This window comes from Urtica dioica, chromosome 3 (genome assembly GCF_054948205.1).
Source record: "Urtica dioica subsp. dioica isolate 48M chromosome 3, U.dioica_male_clone48M_v1_H2, whole genome shotgun sequence".
NCBI classification, from domain to species: Eukaryota; Viridiplantae; Streptophyta; class Magnoliopsida; order Rosales; family Urticaceae; genus Urtica; species Urtica dioica.
In genome coordinates, this window is record NC_142758.1 from 36462808 (window position 1) to 36486632 (window position 23825).

A 23825-nucleotide genomic window follows, 5' to 3' on the forward strand; every position below is an offset into this window, starting at 1 on the left:
TTTCTCTAAGTTGGAGAGAACCTTTCTTCCAAGTGATGTTTAAAGGGGTATTTATAAGGCATGGTGGACGAGGCGAAACGAGGACGATGCAACACCAGGCCAAACGAGGACGAGGCAACACAAGGCCAAACGAAGACGAGGCCAAACGAAGTCGTGACGAGGCAAAACGAAGTTAGTTAAGGCCAAACAAGGTCATAACGAGACCAAACAAAGACGAGGCCAAATAAGGCCAGACGAGAATGAGACCAAATGATGTCGTTTTTTGCTCTTGACGTTGTCATTTTTTAATTGCGAAATATGGCGGCATAACACTAAATATTATTTTATTTTAGAGAATAGTTAACGTTATATTATCTTCCCAAAAAAACCCTTTAAGTGATTACTGGTGCTTAACTTTCAATATCTTCATTATCCGATACATACTTTGGCGCCTGAAAAAAAAAGGTAATAACCAAATGAAATTGTTGTCCGTACCGGCCCAATGAATCATTAGATCAAAATATTAATATTTTGATTAGTTTTAATAATTTACATAAATAATATTAACTATTGTGTATTAATTTTTGTATGATTAAAAAGAATCGTTGATAACTCCTTCATTGTCCTTAACTAACATATTAATTTACCATGTTCACATAGAAACAATGTGCTAATTAATTAAAATATTGACTATTTCAGTTTTTAATACTAATCATTGCGAGAGACAAATACTTTGTAACATTGGATTCGAAAATTTGATGGGCGTTTTGAATATTTGTGATCATATAAAATTTTAATTTTTAATTTTTTTTTAATTTTTTTTTATTTTTTTTATTATTTTTTTTTACGTTTGGATAAATAACGTTTTAGTAATTTAGCTTAGATTGTAATTTTTGTCATGGGAATTGTTATGTCGTCATTTTTCCCAAGTTAAAAATGACAACCTCAAGAGAAAATAACGACATCGTATGATCTCGTCCTTGTTAGGCCTTGTTTCGCCTCGTCACGACTTCATTTGGCCTCGTCCTCATTTGGCCTCATAACGACCTCGTTTGTCCTTAGTTGACATCGTTTATCATCGTCCTTGTTTGGCCTCGTAACGACCTCATTTGGCGTCGTTTACCTCGTTTGGCCTCATCCTCGTTTGGTCTCATCCAACATGCTCTAAAAATACCATCCTCAACATTTTTTAGGGAGGTTGACAAGTTCACAAGTTGATTCCTCTCATACCACTTTTACCAAGGCCAACCTTGCAAAAATTAAAACTTACTCTCTCTCTAAACCAAGTTCTCTCTTTTACGTCTCATCACCTAAAATTACAAAGGAGGAATAATCTACTTGTATTCTCTCTATAATGGGAGAAAAAAAAATTTCTCTCTCTCTCTCTCTCTCTCAAACATTTCTTTTCACGATATTAGGTCGTAAGGCATCAGGTGCGACGAAATGTCGCACCTAATGCCAAAATGTCGCACCCGAAAGTTCTTCGGGTGCGACTTTAGGTGCGACAATGTCGCTTTGTTGCTCGTATTGGGTGCGACAAGTCGCACCTAAATGAGCATTAGGTGCGAGATGTCGCACCGGATAGTAAAAAAAAAAATTCAATTCAGGCCACTGAAAATAAGAGGAGCGATTTTAAGCCCGCTTAAAATTTTTAAAACTTTTAGATGTGACATGTCGCACCAGATAGTATCAGGTGCGACATGTCGCACCCGATACCATTTAAAATGAGCGAAATTTTTTGTTTTCTAGAAGGGTATTCGGTGCGACATGTAGCACCCAATGCCCATTTAAGTGCGACATTTGGGTGCGACATGTTGCACCGGATAACTTTTTGCACTAGAAAATGAAATTTGTAGTAATGTTAATTAATGTTATCTCATCGCCAAGTTAGTATGCTAATATTTTCTTAAAATTCTAAGTATTTTGTTGAAGTTAGTATGATATAAAATTGCATAATGGATCAATGACCAACGAAATCTAGAAAGCTAGAAAATCTAAAATTATATCCTTTTAATCCCTTTTAAGTTTTAACATATTAGTTTTTCGTACCATGCACATAAACTTTTTAAAAGAATATAAACTTATATACGGATGAATATTTTATACACAAAATGTATCCCGAAATTTTTGTAGACCATTCTAAAATTTATATTTTGTTAAAAAGAATTTACAAATTGGGTTATTTTGTATTGCCAGCATAAATCCCTAATGTTTTCGTGAGCATACACTTAACTCCCTAAACTTTTTTTTTGCGGCTAAAATACCTAATGTGTATTTTCAGTTGCACCGTTAGAGGTTTGGCTGTTAGATTTAACGTTGATCCACGTGGAGCTGCCAGATTGAATTGGTCGGTTTTATTTACAAAGAATGGTTTAAAATCCTCTTTAAAATCATATATATTTGCTCTATATATTTATTAAAAGAAAATCAAATGTTTTCCCCAATTCGTTTCATTTTCATTTTAAAATCCTCTTTCGTTTCATTTTCCCCAATTCGTAACCCTAGATTGGGTCTGTTCTTCGTCAGCCAGGGTAAAAAAAAAATCGGCATCATGGTAGACGAATACTCGTGTTGATCCAACTGGAGCAAGAAAAACCAGTGCTCATGTCGGAGTGATTCTTCATAGAAGATGAGAAAAGAAATGGCGTCTAAAGAGTGTTGTAAATGTGGGCGTAGCTGTGGCTGAGAGGACAGCGTGGACGGATCTCAATCCTGGGAGAAGGTTTTTGAGTTGCTACAAGAAAGAAGTAAGTTAATTAGTCAATCCTGAGAACTTGTCTTCACATATGAGATAATATATGATTTAAATTTCGTGTTTTTTTCTTTTCAAATTCGTGTTTCATGTCCAGTCAGAAGGTGGATGTACGTTCTTTAGGTGGATAGACCCGGAGATGTGTGAAAGGTCAAAAAAAATTATACATGGTTTGCTTCGGCGAATTAACGGCTTACAATTAGAAATTGATCAAATTCGAGCGGCTGGCCCTGTGGAAACAAAGACAGAGCCAGCATTCGGTTCGAGACTTGTAATTGTTATGGTTGGAACTCTTATTGTTGTTGTGTTGCTTTTTATCGTCTTGTACTGAAATGAAAATGAAAGTGTGGGATTGTAATGGTTGTATGGAATTGTAATGGCTGTATGGAATTGAATTTGTCACTGAATTAATGGCTGTATGGAATTGTTTTGTTCATTGAATTGTAATGGCTGTATGGAAGTGTTTTGTTCACTGAATTAATGGCCTACTGTATGGTATTGTTTTGTTCACTGAATTTTAATGGCTTTATGGAAGTGTTTTGTTTACTGAATTAATGGATGTATGAAATTGTTTTTTTTTTTTTCACTGAATGGCTATGGTTGTATGGAATTGTTTTTAACAGCTTGTTATGGCAATGTAGACACCAAATTTTAACAGGTAGTTATGGCTATATTTACATTGTTTTTTAACCGGTAGTTATGGCTATAATGACAAAAGGGCTGTTTCAAAAAGAGTAACCTCTTTAACATATGATCATAATGTATAGTATCAAAAAGATAATAGCAATAACAACAACGATTGCTATTCCAAAATCAGGAAAAAAATGAAGATAATAACATAATCAAGATGTCTCTTGATTCTTTATTCTTTCCCATCTTTCTCTTCGTTTCAGTGTCTCAGTAGTCGGGTTCTCCTTGCATGGTCTCCCTCGCTTCTTTGTTACCTTAGTCTGATTCAAAACAACAAAGATCAAAACATATTTGACCAAAACAACAACGATCAAAACAGCAACGATCAAAAATAATTTACCTCCACAATTGCCAAATTAGGACATGTCTTCTTAGAGTGCCCTGTTTGTTTACATTTACTGCATCGATTAACTTGACCGACCCTGCTTTGTTTTGTACCCTTACCTTCAAATCCAGGTGCCTCATCAATGCTTTTGTTCCTTTTCTTCTTTGGCCGTCCAGGTGATGTAATGTCATGAGGTGGGAGAATTGGATGTAGCCCTGTTTCCGACCATTTATCTGGGCTAGTCATTGGTGAAATGATACCGCTATATGTTGCCATGTAAGCCTCTTTCTTGTACCAGTCCGAAATGAAATCAAAGACACTAAGACCAGAGGCCCAAATGCACGACAAGGTGTGTGGACAAGGTATACCGATTAGCTCGTAACTTCTACAAGTACACACTTTCTCTCGCAAATCTACAACAAACGATTCAGCTCCAACGAATGTAACTTGGAACTTACCATTACCAGCTTGTGTAGCTTGACAATACCTTGATATATGCTTGTGCTTCTCAATAATCGCCATGATTCATTTTCCAACAGGATGAGTCCATTTCTCTGCTTCACATCTCTTGGCTACAAATCGACACATCAACTAGAAGCGAATTCTTTCCAACAATGTCACAATAGGTTTGTCTCTTGCTGGAAGGATAACAGAATTGAAGCTTTTGCATACGTTGTTGAGAAGCATGTCGCACTTGACACCACTCTAAAATGAGATTTGCTCTACTGTTTAGGGTCTCTTCCAAGCAACCAGGCGTGAGCTTCCTCGTCCTCTGCTTTCAGCTCCTTCATACAGTTAGAAAACTCAGTACGTGTTGTCATTCGTGCACACTTCCAGAGCATTTGTTTTAGCAGTAACCCCGAGTGGTCGTTCTTGAAATTGGCGTGAAGATGTCTGACACAAAATCTTTGTTTTGCACCGGGGACTCTATCTGCCACCGCCTTCTTCAAGCCCTTTTGCCTATCACTCATCATTGTGAATGCACTCGAGTTTTCAATACGAAGATCTTCACGTAACAGCTCCATAAACCAAGTCCACGTTTCAGTGTTTTCCTTCTCGACGATGGAAAAAGCAATAGGGAATTGAGAATTGTTTGGAACAATCCCTATCGCTACCAAAAGCATGCCTGTGCAATAGCCCTTCAAGAAACAAACGTCGAAGCCAATCAACGGTCTACAACCTTTGTTGAAGCATTCCTTGCAGGCTTTCAAGCATATATACACTCTTTCAAAAACTTGTTTGTCATCTACCAAATCAGTTTTGAGGATGGCTGTGGTTCCTATATGAATGTAACACCAAATCAGTACATCAATAATCCTTCAATTTAACCAAATCAGTAAATTAAGTTCATAAACAATTTACCTGGGTTTGTTGTGGTCAACTGTCTACAATAATCACCAAGGATTGCATATTGATCTTTGACAGACCCCTCGAGTATTAGTCTCGCTTCTTTTTTAGCTCTATAAAACACCGACTTCGAGACGTTGCTGAACTTCGTCGTAGTCGTCATATTCCTGAAGCTTTCATAATCCATGTTAGGATTTAGCCGAAATTGCTCAAGAAAATTCTTTGCTAGCCACGGGGCTGTGACTAGCCTATTGTCGAATACGATACCACAATCATGCTTATCGATTAACGTATTAACTCTCACTGTTTTATTGTCCGAGTTCTGAACCTTAGCATAGATAGTCCACATACACCCTTCTCCTTTGCATTTGGCTCGGACTCTGGTCTTATCATTAGCCACGAACAGAAACTCTCTATCAACTTTAATAAACTCTTCCTTCAAAGCAAACCTAAAATGCTCCATAGATGGAAATATCATACCGAGTTGAAACTTGAAATCCGTCGGGTTTGCTCGAGGATTATACTCTCGCTTGCTTTTCTTTGTCAAGTTACCATCCTCATCATCGCTACACAGGCTGTCGAGGTCGCTACATGATATTATGCCTTCTGACTCTTCGTCGCCAACGTCATTGCACATCTCGTTCACAATAGACCACCAAGCCTGAGGTTGAGTCGTGGTCTGAACGTCTTCTGCTTGTTGGATTTCAGTTTTGACGTACTCTTCTTCTTCAAAGACGAACTCCTCTTCTTCACCATCTGGATGGCCTTCGTCATCCATCTTCGATGATGATGCTCTGCGATTCCAGTCTTCCAAATGTAGGAGTTTTTGTTCTTCTTCGATTATTTGGGGATTCTCGGACCCTTTTTTTTTGTGTTTGTTCTTTGAATCTCGGTTTTCAAGCTTTTATTAGTTTAGTTTTATTTATTTATTTTAATTTCACATCAGATAAAAAATAGCAAAAAGATATAATAGAATGAGAAAATTAACATTTTAATAGCAGGTTTCATCCAGGCCGTTCATTTGAAACCTAATAGCCAAACCTTGAACAATGCAACTGAAAATGTACATTAGGTATTTTAGCCGCAAAAAAAAAAAAAAAAGATTAGAGAGTTAAATGTATGCTCACGAAAACATTAGGGATTTATGCCGGAAATTCCTCTAAAATTTAAAAAGTTAACTAGTTTACAAATCAATTAATTCTGAATGACAGAAAATGTTATACACTGACCGTATTAAGTAAGCGCTATATAATACAACACTCTACCCGATTAGCTTTTCTATTCACTGTATAATCGCTGATGAAAATCACTCCTTTAAACTTCAAACTAAAATATTCGGTTACAATTTTTCTTCGCTATCTTATTATAATACTAGTGAAGAAATAATCGTAGGGCTAGATTGTGGCTTTACTTATCTATGAAAACAGAATAGCCAGTATACAGAAATAATTTGAACTGAATAATAGTTGGTTCCACCACACTACTCAGCAACATACGAAATGTTACACATTTTGAACAATCATATCGTTGAGTTCACGAATAAAATAAAAATAAAAATAACACCTTGTACACTCAAAGTTCTTTCTCAGATTTTACACACATTTAAATACAAGAAAAAAAAAATGAATTATGTTAAATCCACGACAAGGAAAAAAAAATCATTGAAAAATCTATTGTTTATGATTGATACAATACATATAAAGAACTGAAAGCAATGCAACAAGAGCTGCCACGAATACATACTTGAGGTTCACACACCTACGCAGTACCACGCCACTTCTGTTAAGCTTGCGAGTCTCTTCTTCTGATGGCTCATTGGACTGATTAACAAAAATAGAACGGTGTTAAAACTTTCAGATGACACAAATGACATGTCGTTTCAACATTAAGAAAATAAAAATGCAGAAGAGTACCTGCCTGGGAACTTTTACCGCCGGATTCTATAACGGCGTCCAAATACGACAGCGAACAAGATGAATTGCTCAATGAAGAGCGTGGCTCTGTATCATCGGCCTCTTTTACTCCGTTCTCGAGCCCGGATGAGCCGTTCTTCGCCTTGAAACCCAACGTCTTGGCGAAATTTTCGTTCTCCTTCGTCAGCGCTTTTAGCTGCGACAACAGAAGAGCTCGTTTGAGCTTGTTGGACTCAGATAACACATTATATAAATCTCCGATTCCCGTACCTGCTTTTGGATCCGCTCTCTTTCGCTGGCCAACCGCGCCACCATGTCCATAACGAGCTTCGTCCTGGCACCGACCTCTTTCGCGCTCTCGGCCCTCTCGCCCTTGGCTTCCTCCAGAGATGCCTCCAATTCCTCGACTCTGTCTCTCAAGACGCCGATCTCGGCGGCGAGCTCGGCGTTGGTCTCGGAGAGAGCGATGCAGTTCTCCTCGGTGGCCTCGTTCTTGCTCTCGGCCTTGGCAACCTTAGACTTGAGATCCTCGATGAGAGTTTCCATGTCCCAGATGGCCGCGTAGAGCATGTTCTGCTGCTCTTGGCTCGCCTCCGACGAGGCCTTGGCGTGCTGAAGCTGGATCTCGGCCTCCCTCAGCTGCTTCTCGAGCCCACCGAACTTCTTCTCAGCGCTCCCGACGCCTTCCTTGAGGAAACCCAGCTCCTCCGTGAGCTCAACGTTCGTTCCTATCAGCTCGGCCACCTTGAGCTCCGCGCTCTCGGCTCTCATGTCGGCGATCTCCACGCTCTCCCTCAGAGACTCCACGAGGGCCTCGAGCTCCGCAGCTCTGGCCCGGCTCGAACCCCCGACCCCCAAAGCCATGTCCTTCAGCTCGAGCTCGGCGAGGGAGCGCCGGAGCCGGCTCAGGAGGTCCCGGGAAACCCCCTCGAACGCGGCCGAAGAACAGTCCGCCTCTAACAGCCTCGCCATCGTAGCCTCCGCGTCCTCTCTCTCGTGGAAACCCGACTGCTCCGCGCAACGGAGCTTCCCTCTCAGCTCTTCCTCTCTCCTCCTCGACTCTGACAGCTTCTTCTCGAGGTCGAGCTCCCTCGCCAGAGACTTCTCGAGCATGTGTAGAATGTGCCTCTGGCCGCTCGATTTCCCCAGCAAATCCTCACCCGATTCCGATTCCTCTTCCGCCACGCATTTCCCTAACGAGCAAGCTTTCGAAATGAACAAATAGTTTCAACAAACAGATTGAGAGACAGAATCAGTACTAGTAGCAGCCATACCATGGGCCAAGGCCTGAGAGGTTCTCTGGAGCTTGGCGGACTGGGTTTTGAGCTCGGAGACCTGGTTTCGGGTTTGTAGGAGTGACTCACGAGAGTCGCTGAGCTTGTCTCCCAAGACGGCGAAGTGTCTGCACGAAGATATATTTCGATGGGCGTCAAGTATTCCGGCTTCGAGACTTACCATGAAACTGTCCAGCTCTCTTACCTCGGAGTCCAAAACGCCGGATAAGAGGCCGAACACCAACGCCTTTTCCATGAACTCTGCCGAGCCTGCGCTCTCGTCGTGCTCGGTCTCCCGAGCCGAGATTTGCATCAAAAGTCCATTCAGATTCATTAGCTTCTCCGAAGAGTAGGCCAAGTCCAAGTCAACTCTAGTCAAAACTTCCATTAAACCTTCAACTTCTTCTTTAATTTTATCTGACTCATCCGTAGACTTTTTCTCTTCCATTCCCAAAAGCTTTAATGTTTCTGTAGAAATACCGAATTTTCCTTAAATTGCCCCGAATTACTCTCATATTAAAAACATATGAATGTCTAAAAATGCGACGGCTTTAATAAGAGATTATGACAATTGATAATAATAAGGCTCAGAAAGACCATAAATCACAGAACAACATTAATTCTCGATCAAGGGCATGTTTCGCATGATTGATGAATGAAATTCAACTGGTAAATAGAGAGATATCTTTAGAAGAAGCTCACCTGGAAAGAGAGGAAGTATTTCTTGGTCTTTCTTGGATTACCTCTCAAATGGAAAAGAAAAAAAAATGATATAGAAGGCTTTTGACTTTTCTGTTATAAATTATAACTACCGCACAATTTTTTGCAAATTGCCGTTAAAACAAGACCGTGAGTTTTGCCTCGTAGACTCTTCTGGGATCTGTGAAGCGCTGGTGAGTCTGTAGAATCTCAAGCGCTTGATTGGCGGTGAGTTTTTTTTTTTTTTTTTTTTTTTATTGGACAACAGTTGTTCTGAAAGTTAAATAAAGAATTAATAATAAAAAGAACATACAGTTTAATAAATTACTTCTCTGTTCAATCATGATGTTGTGTGGCACGTTGGCAACCTGGTCCACGTGGGACCAATAATTGAGATTATATTTTTTATTCAATAATAAACGAAAATTTTCTTAACAAAAAGAAGTTAATAAATGAAAATAATAGTTGCTCATATTATTATCATTATTATTTTTGGAATGACAGTAAAATCACCCCCCTCAGGCTCGTACTTTATTATATGTTTTGGTGACAATCAATTCCATATCAGATACTAATACACGCTGTCCTTCATCGCATGTGTAAGCGAATATGGAGATATTATTATGGGAAAATATCAAAATATCTTCGTGTTTAATCGAAATGCAAAATTTATCTCATCTATTTCTAAAAATATCGTGGTACCTAGGATAGCCTAGTGGTAATTCCACATCACCTCATGTGTGGAGGTCGTGGGTTCAATCACCACCGCAGCAAAGCTGCCTTAAAAAAAAAAAAAAAAAAAATTCTAAAAGTATCAGACATATTCATTCAGTTTAATATAAATGATATATACTTCCCTAAAAAAATGTTATATTACAAATATCACAATTTTTGTTTATTTTTTACAAAAAAAAATTTGAACTATTCAAAATACCCTTACTGAAATAATTTTTTATTTTCTATTCGATAAACAAAAAAATTAAATTAAAAAATTTCTTTATAAAAAGTTAAGATTTTTTTTTATAAGTAGAGATTTTGATTTTTTTTAATAAAATAGTAAATAAATATTTATTATGTTAAGGGTATTTTGGGGAGTTCAAATTATTTTTTTGTAAAAAATAAACGAAAATGGTGATATTTGTAGTATAACACTTTTTTAAGGGAGGTATATGTCATTTATATTAAACTGAAGGGATATGTCTGATATTTCTAAAAATAGAGGGAAAAATCTCGCATTTCGATTAAACACGAGGATATTCTTGATATTTTCCCTATTATTAATCCCGTTCAAGTAATTTCCTTTTTTCTTTAATTCGAATATATCTGTTCTTTTACCAGTCGTAATAATTGTTGTACTCAACATAAGAGGACACTTTGATGTCGTATTTGTCGGTTAATAAAGGAGTCGAATGGTAGGTATATCATAAATCAACAGTTAATAGGTGTTTTTTTTTTATTTAGCATAAGCAAGTCTTTTATTTTTTTTATTTAGTGTCAAACTCTCAAAGACGATCAAACAGAATGAACACATAAAATATACAAATATTTAGCGATATAAGCCAAAAAAACATAAGCATTTGCATTTTAGCCAGCGTTTTGTAAATTCTTCGTAAATAGCCATAAATATTTCGTAAATAGTAAAAAAAATATGACGTAACTAACATTATTTACATATATTTACTAGAAATTTACTCTGTGTAAATAGATTTACGTGGCTATTTACAAAATATTAACGAAACGTTGGCTATTTAGAAATTTCTAACGTTTCATATGGCTAGATAGCCACTAGACCCTAAAATATTTTTTTTTGCATTTATCGACCGAAAGCATATTTGTTGAATCTTGCAAAATTTTAGTTTGGTAAAATATTTTAAACTGTTCAAGACTTCGTGCAATTATTTGTTCAAAACTATCCGGTCATTCAAGTTACATGTATTAGCGCGCGCGCGCGCGCGCGCACACACACACATATATATATATATATATATAAAAGTTGTTATTATTATTATTATATTTAGGATTATTTTCCTTTTTCTTTATTTCCTTTTTTTTTTTTCTTGTATTAGGGTTATATATACTCAGACTATTGTACTTCCCTTTTATGCAATTCATTATTCAAACTTCCTATTTTCTTTGAATCGCTAAATCTTCATGGTATCAGAGTCACCTTCTCCACTCATGGCTTTTTTTTTATTGATTGAAGAAAGTTAATATACCAAACACAATGTTCGAGGATCGGTTATGGGGGGCGGCGCCCCGAAATTTGTTTTTTTGGCGAGTCGAGCTACGTTTTTCGTCCGTATCGTTGGTATTTTCGTCTCCTTTTCTTGATTGGTGGATGTTGTAATTGGTTGAGTGATTGTCATGTTCGTCGTTTTGGTGCTGTTTGAATGCGTTGTTGATTGCGTTTTTGGATTTCAATTTGGAGATTTCTCTCTGTTTATTATGATTTCATTTTTGGAGTGTTTGGATTTGTATTTTTTGTTGTCAATGGTGCCCACAAAAAGAGTAGTAGTCTTTACTTATGTACATTTGATGTAATAAAGTCTCATAAAGACTCTTGCTTGTAACTGCTGAATCATTAATAAAAGTTGAAACGTTCATTCATTCTTCCTTGTCTGTTTGAAGGTTTATGTTAATCTATAGTCTTTAGTCCTTAAACAAACCTAACAACAGATGAAGAGACAAATGTAGATTTGCATGAACAAACTCTTCATGGTTTGCTTAAAACAATATAATCGCAATCTAAGGATCAAATGACTATTGATCTCAGTACAATTGTTAGGAGAATATATGATGTCTGGTTATGAGACATTGAGAGTTGGAGACTCTATAGTTCTTCTAGGTATCTTCTGAAGGTACTGAATTGACCAGTGCACTTCTAGAGATAGAATAAGTACAAACCATTTAACCTCTTAGGTCTCGAAGTCACTACGTATACATGCTTACCTCAATCTTGAAATGAGACATGTCATTTCATAGCTTACGTATTCTCATTTGAGAAAGTCAGAGTTCGGACTCACTATGTGATTCTGAACATGACCTATTGGTGAAGTACTAAAATATGAAAATATCATGAGTAACTTTGTGAAGATCTCATAGATATGGAATTCATGTACAAGATTGCTGAAATGCAATGTATATCACCTCATGCTTTGTTCCTTGGAATGTGAATAAATGAACTGGCCAGTGTCCAAAATGAGTCATGACTCTTTTGGATGAATCAATGTGACTTGTTAACTCCTTGTCAATACATTGTTTCTAACTTATTCATATGTGACAAAGGAGTTGAGGAAATAACAGCTAGAAGAGTAAACGGGTAATTTTGTAAATCCCATCTAGCTGATGATATTTATGAAGGGTAAACATAGATAATGTTCAGTGGATCCACTCATCACAATTAAGTTAAATTCTTGAGTAGAAAATAAATATATTTGGACCGAGAGATTCTCAATGTCAACTCTTTAGTGGAGTCAGTTGACATTAAGCTAAACTTGGAAAAGGTTTGTGAACTTTTGAGTCCAAGTATGTTAGCTCAAGCTTTGTTCATTTGGATCCATGAGGTCACTGTCACAAGTCATTTCGAGTAGGATTAGTTAAACTAGAAGCTAAGCCAAAACAAGAACTAGACAAGTTTTACGAAAATTGTCTAAAGGGTATTTTTGTCTTTTTGGAAATAGGACGAAATGAATGTCAATAAATAAGTTTTTTTGACATTGTCATATGATGACAAAGCAATTAAACCACATGGCCAAGTTCATGAATCTGGGCCTTGAGGATTAATTTCATTTCATGGAATTTTACTTGAAAATTCTTAATGGGCCTTTCTTATGTTGTATTGAACAAATGAAGAAAAATCTAAAAGCACCTTCTAGAAGGTGTTGCACGTCCAACATAGCATGAGAAAGAGAGATTATTTTAGGCATTGATGTATGAAGATACTTGCCAAAAGAAAAAGTGGAAACAAATTTCCTCTACAGGGAATCAACATGGACGGCCAACCAAGTGAGAGCAAAAGAGGAAACAAATTCAAGGGCTTCTAGAAGCTTGCCTTGGCCGTGTGACATAAGAGAGAAAGAGGCAATATTTGCTCATGAATATGTGATACTCTATAGAAGAGGAAACTACCTTTTTGAAGGTAATCCTTCTCCTATAAATAGAGCCTTCATTCTCATTGTTTCTCATTCCACAATTTAGAGATTGAGAGCTTCTCTATCTAGACCTTGTGGCCACCCTTCTCTCTCTCTCTCTCTCTCTCTCTCTCTCTCTCTCTCTCTATCTCTCTCTCTCTCTCTCTCTCTCTCTCTCTCTCTCTCTCTCTAACTCCTTTCATTTTTGTTTTGGCACCTAGGTTCACATTTGACCTAGCGTTTGTTTTAGCTCTTCGACTCTAAGACTTGTTCTTGAGTCGTCGTGTTTAAAAATGCCCACACACTTATTCCTTCTTACCTCGAGTGATTTATGTGATAGAAGCTTTCGTGGTTACTTGAGTTCCCGAAGAACGAAGAAAGAAGAGCTACGTGGGGAGACGAGCGATTCAACCTCCACAAGCTTCTCAACGATCTAGCTTTATAAATGTTAGTAACCGCGTAATCGCTCTTAGATAGTTTTAATAATAATATGTGATTGCTCTTTGTCTAGGTTAGTGAAAATCATTTTACTTGTTTAAAAGAAAATTTTTATTTTCCGCCGCTTGCTAAAAGCGTTAAATCTTTTCTTAACCCTAGATCAGTTCCAACATTTTTCGATATGGCGGGTCATAGAGATGATTCCCTTCAGGTGATTGGTGTTCAACTAGATGGAAAAATTACTCATATTGAAGTTACGTTTTGAGGAATTTTTTGTGTGGAAAATCGATGTGGAGTTATGTGACGGGTGTGCGTCGTAAGCCTTCCGATGAGAAGGCTGAAGATTTTGCAACTTCAGTTGATTCTTGGGAGGCTGATAATGCGAAAATTATCACGTGGATTAATAATTCTATTACCCACTCGATCGGTGCTTAGTTGGCAAAGTACGAGACTGCGAAAAAGGTCAGGGGACATCTGGAGAAACTCTATACTCAATCTAATTTTGCCAAATAGTATAAGTTGGAGATGGATATTCGTGCGCTTCGGCAAAACAGTTTGAGTATTTATGAGTTCTATTATGCCATATCCTCGTTTTGGGATCGGCTGGCATTGACTGAGTCGGCTGAATTAATGGCAGTGGCGGCTTACATCTCTCGGTGTGAAGAGAAGCGATTGGTTGAGTTCCTGATGTCCCTTCGTGATGACTTTGAGGGATTGCGTGGTGCGATTCTTCACCGTAGTCCTCTTCCTTCTGTTGATTCTGTGGTCAACGAGCTACTGGCTGAAGAGGTTCGTCTCAAGTCTAAGATTGACAAGGAGAGTCCATCACCCGTAGTACCTGCTGTCCTTGCTGCCCTGTACCGTTCTCCCATTGGTAGTACACCCAGATCATCACTCCATCTGGATATATGTGCCTTCTGTAAAGAGAAGGGACATTGGAAGGCTTAGTGTCTGAAGTTAGAAAGGGATAAAGCACAATAGCAGAAGCATCAACAATGCCCACCCCAGCCTCAGTCTCGCCCGACGACTCCGTGGGCACTCTGTTCGACGGCTCAATGGGCACCTCATGCACCAGCTCCGTGGGCACCTCCACCCACCAACGACGTTGCTGCCCCATCTGTGGACCCGTACATGTTTGAGCAGTTACATCAGTTCCTTGCCTCGAAGCCTCATGCCATGTCAGCCTCTTCCATTAAAGGTTTGTCCTCATCGTCAGTCCCACGTATACTATCCTCCATTTAGATACTTGATTCGTGTGCCTCCAACCATATGTAACCTCATTTTTCATCTTTTATGTCTTTGTCCCCTCACTCGTCCATACCTATTATGACCGCCGATGGCACCCCTATGCCATCAGAGAGTTTTGGTTCTAATGTTACATCTCATATTTCCATTCTTGATGTCTACTATATTCTTAGTCTTGCTTTAAATATTGTGTCTGTCAGTCAATTGACCGATTCTGGTTTTGTAGTCACTTTTTCTTCTTCATCTTATTGTGTTCAGGATCCGTAATCTCAGATGGTGATTGGGATAGGCCGTAAGCAGGGGGGACTCTATGTCTTGGATGAACATAAAGTAACGAATGTGGCTGCCTCTAGCGTGGATTTATCTTCTTTTCGGTTGAGTCATTTGTTGTCTGACTTTTATTTGTGGCATTCTTGTTTGGGTAATGTTTTAGCGTCTCGTTTGCGTTTTTTGGTTTCTACGGGAGTTTTAGGAAATTTGAACTCCCGGGATATTTTTGATTATAGTGGTTGTAAACTTGCAAAATTTTTAGGTTTACCTTTTCATAAAAGTGTTTCGTCCTCTCTTGCTCCATTTGATCTTGTGCATTCTGATGTGTGGGGACCAGCTACCGTGTCTACTAAGGGTGGTTCTAGATACTACGTTTCATTTGTTGATGATATCACTCGTTACACTTGGGTTTATTTAATGAAGCGTAAATCTGATTTTTTGAGCATTTATCATGATTTTCGAGCCCTCATAAAAACACAATATTTTGCTGTCATTAAATTTTTTCGTTGTGATTTAGGGGGTGAATAAACTTCTAACGATTTTTTCCAGTTACTTGATTTCGATGGGACCATCCGTCAAATCTCATGCACTGACACACCTCGACAAAACGGTGAAGCTGAAAGGAAACACCGTCATCTTGTTGAGACTGCTCGCTCATTCTTCCTGTCTACCGAGGTTCCTAGTATTTTTTTGGGGGAAGCTATCCATACCGCTGCCTATGTCATAAACAAAATCCCAACCTCTCATAATTCAGGTTTGTCCTCCTTTCGAAAAATTGTTTGGAAATGTCCCTGATTATGCCTCTTTGCGTGTTTTTTATTCCACTTGTTTTGTTCTTCGACCTCACGTCGAGCGCGATACATTGTCTCCTAAGTCTGCTTTGTGTGTTTTTTTGGGATATAGTGTTGGTCAAAAGGGATATCATTGTTTTGATCCAGTCAGTCAGAAATTGTACGTCCCTCCTCATATTCAGTTTTTAGAGCATATTAATTTCTTCTCTATTCCTGCTAGTTCTCATAACATGACTCAGAATGATCTTATTCACATTGATCCTTTTGATATTGACACCGATGATGCTGTACACACTGATACTTTGGTTCCTGAGACACACACGCCTCCGACCCCTGAGGCGGATCATCCTCCTCTGCGTCAGTCCACTCGTCCTCATAAGTCCACTAAACTTCCTGATTTTGCCTATTCTTCATACTTTACCTCTTTTGCTTCCTTTATCATGTCTCTTCACTCTTTGTCAGAGCCTTTATCCTATAGAGAGGCTGTTGTTGACCCCCTTTGGCAGACTGCTATGGCTAAGGAACTTACTGCTTTACATCAGACTCACACTTGGGACTTCGTACCGTTGCCATCAGGGAAGCGGGCCATCGGTTCTCGGTGGGTCTATAAGATCAAGACCAAATCAGATGGGTCCATGGAGTGGTATGTTGTCAATGGTGCCCACAAGAAAACTTGTACTCTTTATTTTGTACATTTGATGTAATAAAGTCTCACGAAGACTCTTGCTTGTAATTGCTTATTCATTTAATAAAAAGTTCAAACGTTCATTCATTCTTCTTTGTTTGTTTGAAGCTTTATGATAAAACATTAATCTTTAGTCCATAAAAAAACTTAACAACTTACGAAGAGACAATGTAGATTTGCATGAACAAACTCTTCGTGGTTTGCTTAAAACGATATATTCGCAATCCAAGGGTCAAAGGACTATTGACCTCAGTACGATTGTTAGGAGAATCTATGATGTCTGGTTATGGGGCATTGAGAGTTGGAGACTCTATAGTTCTTCTAGGTATCTTCCGAAGGTACTGAATTGACCAGTGCACTTCTAGAGACAAAATAAGAACAAACCATTTAACCTCTTATGTCTCGAAGTCACTACGTATGAATTGCATCGTGCTTACCTTAATCCTGAAATGAGACATGCCATGTCACAGCTTACATATTCTCACTTGAGAAAGTCAGAGTTTGGACTCACTATGCGATTCTGAACATGGCCTATTGGTGAAGTACTAAGTTGTGAAGATGTCATGAGTAACTTTGTGAAGTTCTCATAGATATGGAATTCATGTACAAGATTGCTGAAATGCAATGTATATCACCTCATGCTTTGTTCCTTGGAATGTGAATAAATGAACTGGCCAGTGTCCAAATTGAGTCCTTACTCTTTTGGATGAAACAATGTGACTTGTTAGCTCCTCGTCAATACATTGTTTCTAACTTATTCACAAGCGACAAAGGAGTTGAGGAAATAACAGCTAGAAGGGTAAAATGGTAATTTTATAAATCCTGTCTAGCTGATGATATTCATGAAGGGTAAACATAGATAATATTCAGTGGATCCGCTCATCATAATTTGGTTGAATTCTTGAGTAGAAAATAAATTCATTTGAACCGAGATATTTTTAGTGTCAACTCTTTAGTGGAGTCAGTTGACATTAAGCTAAACTTGGAAAAGGTTTGTGAAATTTTGAGTCCAAGTGTTTAGCTCAAGCTTTGTTCAGTTGGATCCATGAGGTCACTGTCACAAATCACATCGAGTAGGAATAGTTAAACTAGAAGTTAAGTCAAAACAAGAACGAGACAAGTTTTATGAAAATTGTCAAAAGGGTATTTTTGTCCTTTTGGACATAGGATGAAATGAATGTCAACAAATATTTTGACAAGGTCATTTGATGAATTAAGACCACTCGGCCAAAATTGATTCAATTGGGCCTTGTGGATTAATTTCATTTCATAAGAATTTTGTTGAAAATTCTTAATGGCCATTTTTCATGTTGTCATGAACAAATGAAGAAGCTTCTAGAAGCTCCTTCTAGAGAAGCCTTGGGCGCCCATCACCCAAAAGAAAGAGAGAATATTTTGTGCATAAATGTATCAAGATACTTGCCAAAAGAAAAAGAGGAAACAAATTTCCTATACAAGGCATAGGGAATTTTGGCCAAATGGGTCAAGGGAGAAGCAAATAAAAGAGGAAACAAATCCAAGGATATGCTTGGATCCTCTTGGCCGTGTGAAATAAGGGGAAGAAGAGGAAATTGGCTAATGAATATGTGATATTCTATAGAAGAAGAAACTACCTTATTGAAGGTGAGACCTCTCCTATAAATAGAGCCCTCATTCTTCACATTTCATTCATCCCAAGTTTTAGAGATTGAGAGCTTCTCTGTCTAGCTTGGCCGCCCATCCTCTCTCTCTCTCTCTCTCTCTCTCTCTCTAAGTTCTTTTCGCTTTTGTTTTGGCACCTAGGTCCTCATTTGACCTAGCGTTTTAGCTCTTCGATTTAGAGACTTGTTCTTGAGGCGTAGTGTTTAAAAGTGCCCACACACTAATTCCTATTTTTCTCGAGTGATTATAGTGATAGAAACTTTCGTGGTTGCTCGAGTTTGCGAGGAAAGAAGAGAGACGTGTTGCGAGGGAGACGAACGTTTTCAACCTTCCGAAGGCTCAACAATGTTCAAGTTTCTAAAAGGTTAGTAAATTTATTATGCTCATAATAGTTTTTATTTACGTGTACTTGCTCTTTATCTAGGTTAGTAAAATCGTTTTACTTGTGAACATAAATTTTTTGAAATTCCACCGCTTACCGAAGCGTTAAACTTTTTCTTAAACCCTAGATCAATTCCAACAAATGGTATCAGAGCTATGGTCAAAGATATGCATGTACATGTGATTAAAATAATGAGCTTTAAAGTCGTTTTCGAAAGTTTACTAATTTTGTGACAAGTTAGAATTGTTATCTTAGATTTTTTTTAATTTATTGCTCTTGCCTTTAAATTAAAAATTATGTTGATTTTCTATGAGTTTGGGATGTTATTAAAACACATTAGAATCAGTTCTAAAACTTTTTAATTTTTTATATTAAAAAACGTGTTTTTAAGTTTGAGAAAATTTCGAGTAAATTTTGTGACTAGTTTTCTTGTCTTACTAGTTTCTTTTATTTACTTGAATCGTTTTATGCTTGTTGTAATTTATTTTGTACCATGTTATTACCATGTTAATAAAACACAAATAAAAGTTTAACAACTTCCTAAAACGTTCTGTTACACTTGATTCTTTTTACGCACTAAAAGACCGAACTTTAATTATTTCTGTTTTCTTCGGGCTGGAGTAAAACCCGCAGTAAAAGTAGCATAACTCTCTGCTCAGAAATCGAAATTTAATGATTCTTGAATCATATTAAAGATCTGTCTGTCCTCTTTCCAATGCTACCTGTTTTGGGTCAAAAGGACATCGGAGCCGCTAGTTATGGCGATTTTACTCCGAGGTACGAGGCTGTTCCGAAAGTCCAGTTTTTTAGAATTCCGGATTTTAAGCCCCACTACCATGAGTTATAGAACTCTAATGAGAAAATTTTCTTGAGCAAAAATCTTTTTCATGAGATTATAAACATGATGTGTAAGATTAAAATGTTTTGAATTTTGAAAATTTAACTTGAAATTGAATTTTTACAAAACTAGTTTGAATTTTGAAAAACCGTTTTCATTTTCAAACTTGAAAATATTTTGTCATCCAAATCAAATAAGTTTTCAAAATGTTTTCCAAACTATATCTATATCACATATGTTTAAAATCTATATGCTCTTGAAAATTTGAGTGGGAGGTCTCTTCGAATATAAGCCGAAAAATAAAAAGATGTGTAATCTCAAACATTCAAGTGTTCGAGTGAGTTGAAGTTCACACTTCCTCATGCACTTTCCCGAATAGAAAATAGGAAAAGATCCGAGTATGTACCTTGTGCCTTTATGCACTAACACTGCTCTGAACATGAAAATCTAGGATTCTTTTCTAGTTGTCCGCTCTATCGCTCTATAACTAGGAAATCCGTTTCCGAACTTATAAGAGTCGATGTACCAACACCAAAAACTAAGTGAGAGGGTTATACTCGTTGTTTGTAACCCACGATCCCCAACACTAATGAAAGAAGTAATTAATGTTAGACTAAGAGTCACTCTTGTGGCCCTCTCTTAAATGAGAGTACTCTATGGCGTTTTTACTTCAATCATTGCTCAATGAGCTACGTCCGAGAGTGAGACGATGAAGACAAGGCCTCCTCTTGGGGGATTGTTTTTTCAAAGTTGATCTTTTGGACTAAGTGGTTGGTTGGTTGCACACTTAGGCTCAATCCCTAGTAATCCTCCCTTGAGGCTCTGCGAAAGGATGTGAGTGATCAAATCAATTTAAAAGGTGGCTAGTCAAAATTGGTGTATTGACATCTTAGCTAAGCATTAATGATGTGTCATTTACTTATAAATGGAGATTTTTTGCGGCCTTCTCTTGAAGGAGTAAATTATCGTTTGGTTTATAACACCTTTGAATTTTATCAAATGTTTAAAAACTTAAATACTATACCAAAGAATAATCATAAACTTGTTTCAACTTTTATAGGCAATATGTCTCTCAACCCTCTCTCAACCATTCTTTCCTCGAATAAACTCGAAGGTGACAATTACGTCGACTGGAAACGTAACCTTGACATAGTCCTTACTGTCGACAAGCACAAATGGGTTCTCACCACCCCATGTCCTCAAACGAATGAAGATTCGACACAAGAGGAAAAAGACGCCCTGGCGGCTTGGCTCCGATCCGATGAGATTGCGAGGTGCTATACTTTAGCATCTATGAACAATGTGTTGCAACAACAACATCGTGATATCGAGACTGCCACCGATATGCTCTACAATCTCCATGAGATGTTTGGAGGGCAAGGACGTCAAGCTAGGCAACAAGCGGTCCGACAGTTTATGAACTGTCGCATGAAGGCTGGAACTCCCGTTAAAGATCATATGATGCTGATCATTAGGTATCTAAACGAAATGGAGATTCTTGGATCTGAAATTGATGGGGAGACTAAAATAGATATGATCTTGGAAACTCTCCCCGAATCTTTCGTTACCTTCAACCTGAACTACTCCGTGAACAAGCTAGAGTACACTGTTACCGAGCTTATGAAGGAACTTCAAAGCGCTGAGGGACTCACTATGAAAAAGAGGGCTCAAGGAGAGGTACATGCTACTGCCTCCACCTCTGGATCTAAGAAGAGACCTCGCAAGGCCGAGAAGAAGAACCAACCTAAGGTTCAAACGAAGAAGAAGGCGCCAAAGGCTCCGAAGGTGGATAAGTCTAACGACAAGTGCCACCACTGCAATGAGCCTGGTCACTGGCGTAGGAACTATCCTGCCTACCTCAAAACCAAAGTAAAAGGTATTGTACTTATTACTGAAGCTTGTTTACTAGCTGATAATGTATCATCGTGGATTTTTGACTCCGCTGCTACTAACCATATTTGCTGCTCCTTAACTGGTTTTAGGAAAAGCAAAAGCTTAGAGGACGGCGACTTATGCTTCAAGTGGGGTGAAGATCGCACTTTAAATTTGAATAATGTTTATTATGTTCCTTCCTTTGGGGAAAACCTAATATATGTTGCTCAACTTTTCGAGCAAGATTATTATTTAAAGTTTATAAAGAATGGAATTCGTATTTCTTTTTCAAATTCTTTTGTCACTGATGCATGTATGAAGAATAGTCTTTTTTTTTACATTTATCCCACTCAACCTTCCCTTTAAGACACCGAAATAGATAATGATCTAATTAGGGAGCCATAGAGGATCAAACTTTCTGCATCCTCCGATCTAACAAAATCAACATACCTATGGCACTTAAGACTTGGTGATATCAGTCTAGATATGATTAAGAGACTTGTGAGGGATGGTCCACTCTAAGCCTTTGCAATAGGTTCACTACCTACTTGTGAATCCTGCATAGAAGGAAAAATGACTAAGCGACCTTTCTCCGATAAGGGTCGAAGAGCCACTGAGTTGCTGGAACTAGTACATTCTGATGTATGTGGTCCGCTCAGCCAATAGGCACGTGGTGGATACGAATACTTCGTTACCTTCAACGATGATTACCCAAGATATGGTTTTGTCTATTTGCTCAAACACAAATCCGAGACCTTTAACGTATTTAAGGTCTTTAGGGCTTTAGTGGAAAAGCAAACTGGCAAAGTGATCAAAACCCTTCGATCTGATCGAGGTGGTGAGTATATGTCTGGAGAGTTCGATGACTTTCTTAAAGAAGAAGGTATCGCTTCTCAGCTTACCGCACCTGGCACACCTCAACAAAACGGAGTGTCAGAGAGAAGAAACCGAACTCTTATGGAGATGGTTAGATAATTGATGAGTTACTCATCACTCCCTCTTTCCTTTTGGGGATATGCCCTCGAAACAGCCGCTTACATTCTGAACCAAGTTCCGTCCAAAACGGTTCCTGGTACTCCTTATGAACGATGGACTGGCCGTAAAGTAAATCTTGGCCGCATCAAAATTTGGGGTTGCCCCGCACACGTGCTAAGGCAAACGACTAGCAAGTTGGCTAGTAGGTCAGAATTGTGTCTGTTCGTTGGATATCCAAAGGAAACCAAAGGTTTTGCTTTCTATAGTCCCGAGGAAGATAAGACTTTCGTTAGCACGAATGCTCGTTTCCTTGAGGAGGACTTTATGAAGGATGCAAAACCTAGAAGCAAAATTGTGCTTGAAGAAAAGTTGGGTGAGGAAGCTTCTACCTCATCCGTAAGAACTGTTCTTACCCCAACTGAAACACAACCTAACTCTTCAGTATCTCTTCAAGTAGTACTTCGACGTAGTGGGAGGGCTACTCAAAAGCCTGACAGGTACATGTCCTATAGAGACTCTCTCGTAGCCGTCTCCGACATGGATGACCCTGTTTCCTATAGCCAAGCGATGGCTTGTTCTGAATCAAACCTTTGGTTTTACGCCATGAAAGTTGAAATGCACTCGATGTATGTCAACAAAGTCTGGAAACTTGTAGACCTTCCTGAAGGGATTAAACCAGTAGGGTGTAAGAGGATATACAAGAAGAAAAGGGGTCCGGATGGGAACATCGAGACGTTCAAAGCACGACTTGTGGCTAAGGGTTATACCCAACAAGAAGGGATTGACTATGAAGAAACCTTCTCGCCAGTCGCGATGCTTAAATCCATCCACATACTTCTATCCATAGCTGCAGCTCCCGACTATGAGATATGGCAAATGGATGTCAAGACGGCCTTCCTGAATGGCAATCTTGACGAGCGCATTTACATGGCTCAATCAGACGGTTTCGTGGAAGAAGGTCAAGAGACCAAGGTTTATGAGTTACTTAAGTACATTTATGGACTAAAGCAAGCATCTAGGTCATGGAATATTAGATTCGATGAAACTGTGAAAAGCGTCGGCTTTGAACAGTCAATAGATGAGCCTTGTGTTTACAAGTTAATACACGAACGCAAAGTTGTGTTTATGGTACTATATGTCGATGATATATTACTCATAGGTAACGATATGGGTAAATTATCTGAGGTTAAGGTCTGGCTAGCAAAGCAATTCGACATGAAGGATCTAGGAGAAGCCGCGTACATTCTAGGGATCCAAATCTTTCGAGATCGGAAAAAATGGACCCTGTCGCCCTCTCAAGCATCTTATATTGATAAGGTGATGGATCGCTTCTCGATGCAAGACTCCAAGAAGGGTCAAACACCCTTTAGGCATGGAGTCTCACTCTCTAAGGACCAGTCTCCCAAGACTGCACAAGAGATTGAAGACATGAGGAAAATTCCTTACGCCTCTGCCGTAGGAAGCCTCATGTATGCTATGCTTTGCACTAGACCTGATATATGTTTCGCCCCTGGCGTAGTTAGCCATTTCCAATCCAACCCTGGACCTGAGCACTGGATTGCTGTTAAGCATGTTCTCA

The 23825-nt window shown here is 38.4% G+C and overlaps 2 protein-coding genes across 4 annotated transcripts; both read right to left on the bottom strand.

Annotated features, from left to right (window-relative positions):
* Positions 1-4468: 4468 nt before the first annotated feature.
* Positions 4469-5871, bottom strand: LOC149402673 (uncharacterized). The gene is made up of 2 exons (XM_089608482.1): positions 5109-5871; positions 4469-5025 (listed from the first exon to the last, which is right to left on the bottom strand). The coding sequence occupies exons 1-2, from the start codon at positions 5869-5871 to the stop codon at positions 4469-4471; spliced, it is 1320 nt and encodes a 439-aa protein (XP_089464608.1).
* Positions 5872-6620: 749 nt separating this feature from the next.
* On the bottom strand, positions 6621-9232 carry WIT2 (WPP domain-interacting protein 2). 3 transcript variants are annotated; one of them, XM_089609701.1, is made up of 5 exons: positions 8983-9232; positions 8281-8748; positions 7277-8199; positions 7011-7202; positions 6621-6913 (listed from the first exon to the last, which is right to left on the bottom strand). In XM_089609701.1, the coding sequence occupies exons 2-5, from the start codon at positions 8726-8728 to the stop codon at positions 6764-6766; spliced, it is 1713 nt and encodes a 570-aa protein (XP_089465827.1). In that variant the 5' UTR covers positions 8729-8748; positions 8983-9232; the 3' UTR covers positions 6621-6763. The 3 variants fall into 3 exon arrangements, with proteins under 3 accessions (XP_089465827.1, XP_089465826.1, XP_089465829.1); XM_089609700.1 differs by having other exon boundaries at positions 7277-8211; XM_089609703.1 differs by having other exon boundaries at positions 7007-7202; positions 7277-8211.
* Positions 9233-23825: the final 14593 nt, after the last annotated feature.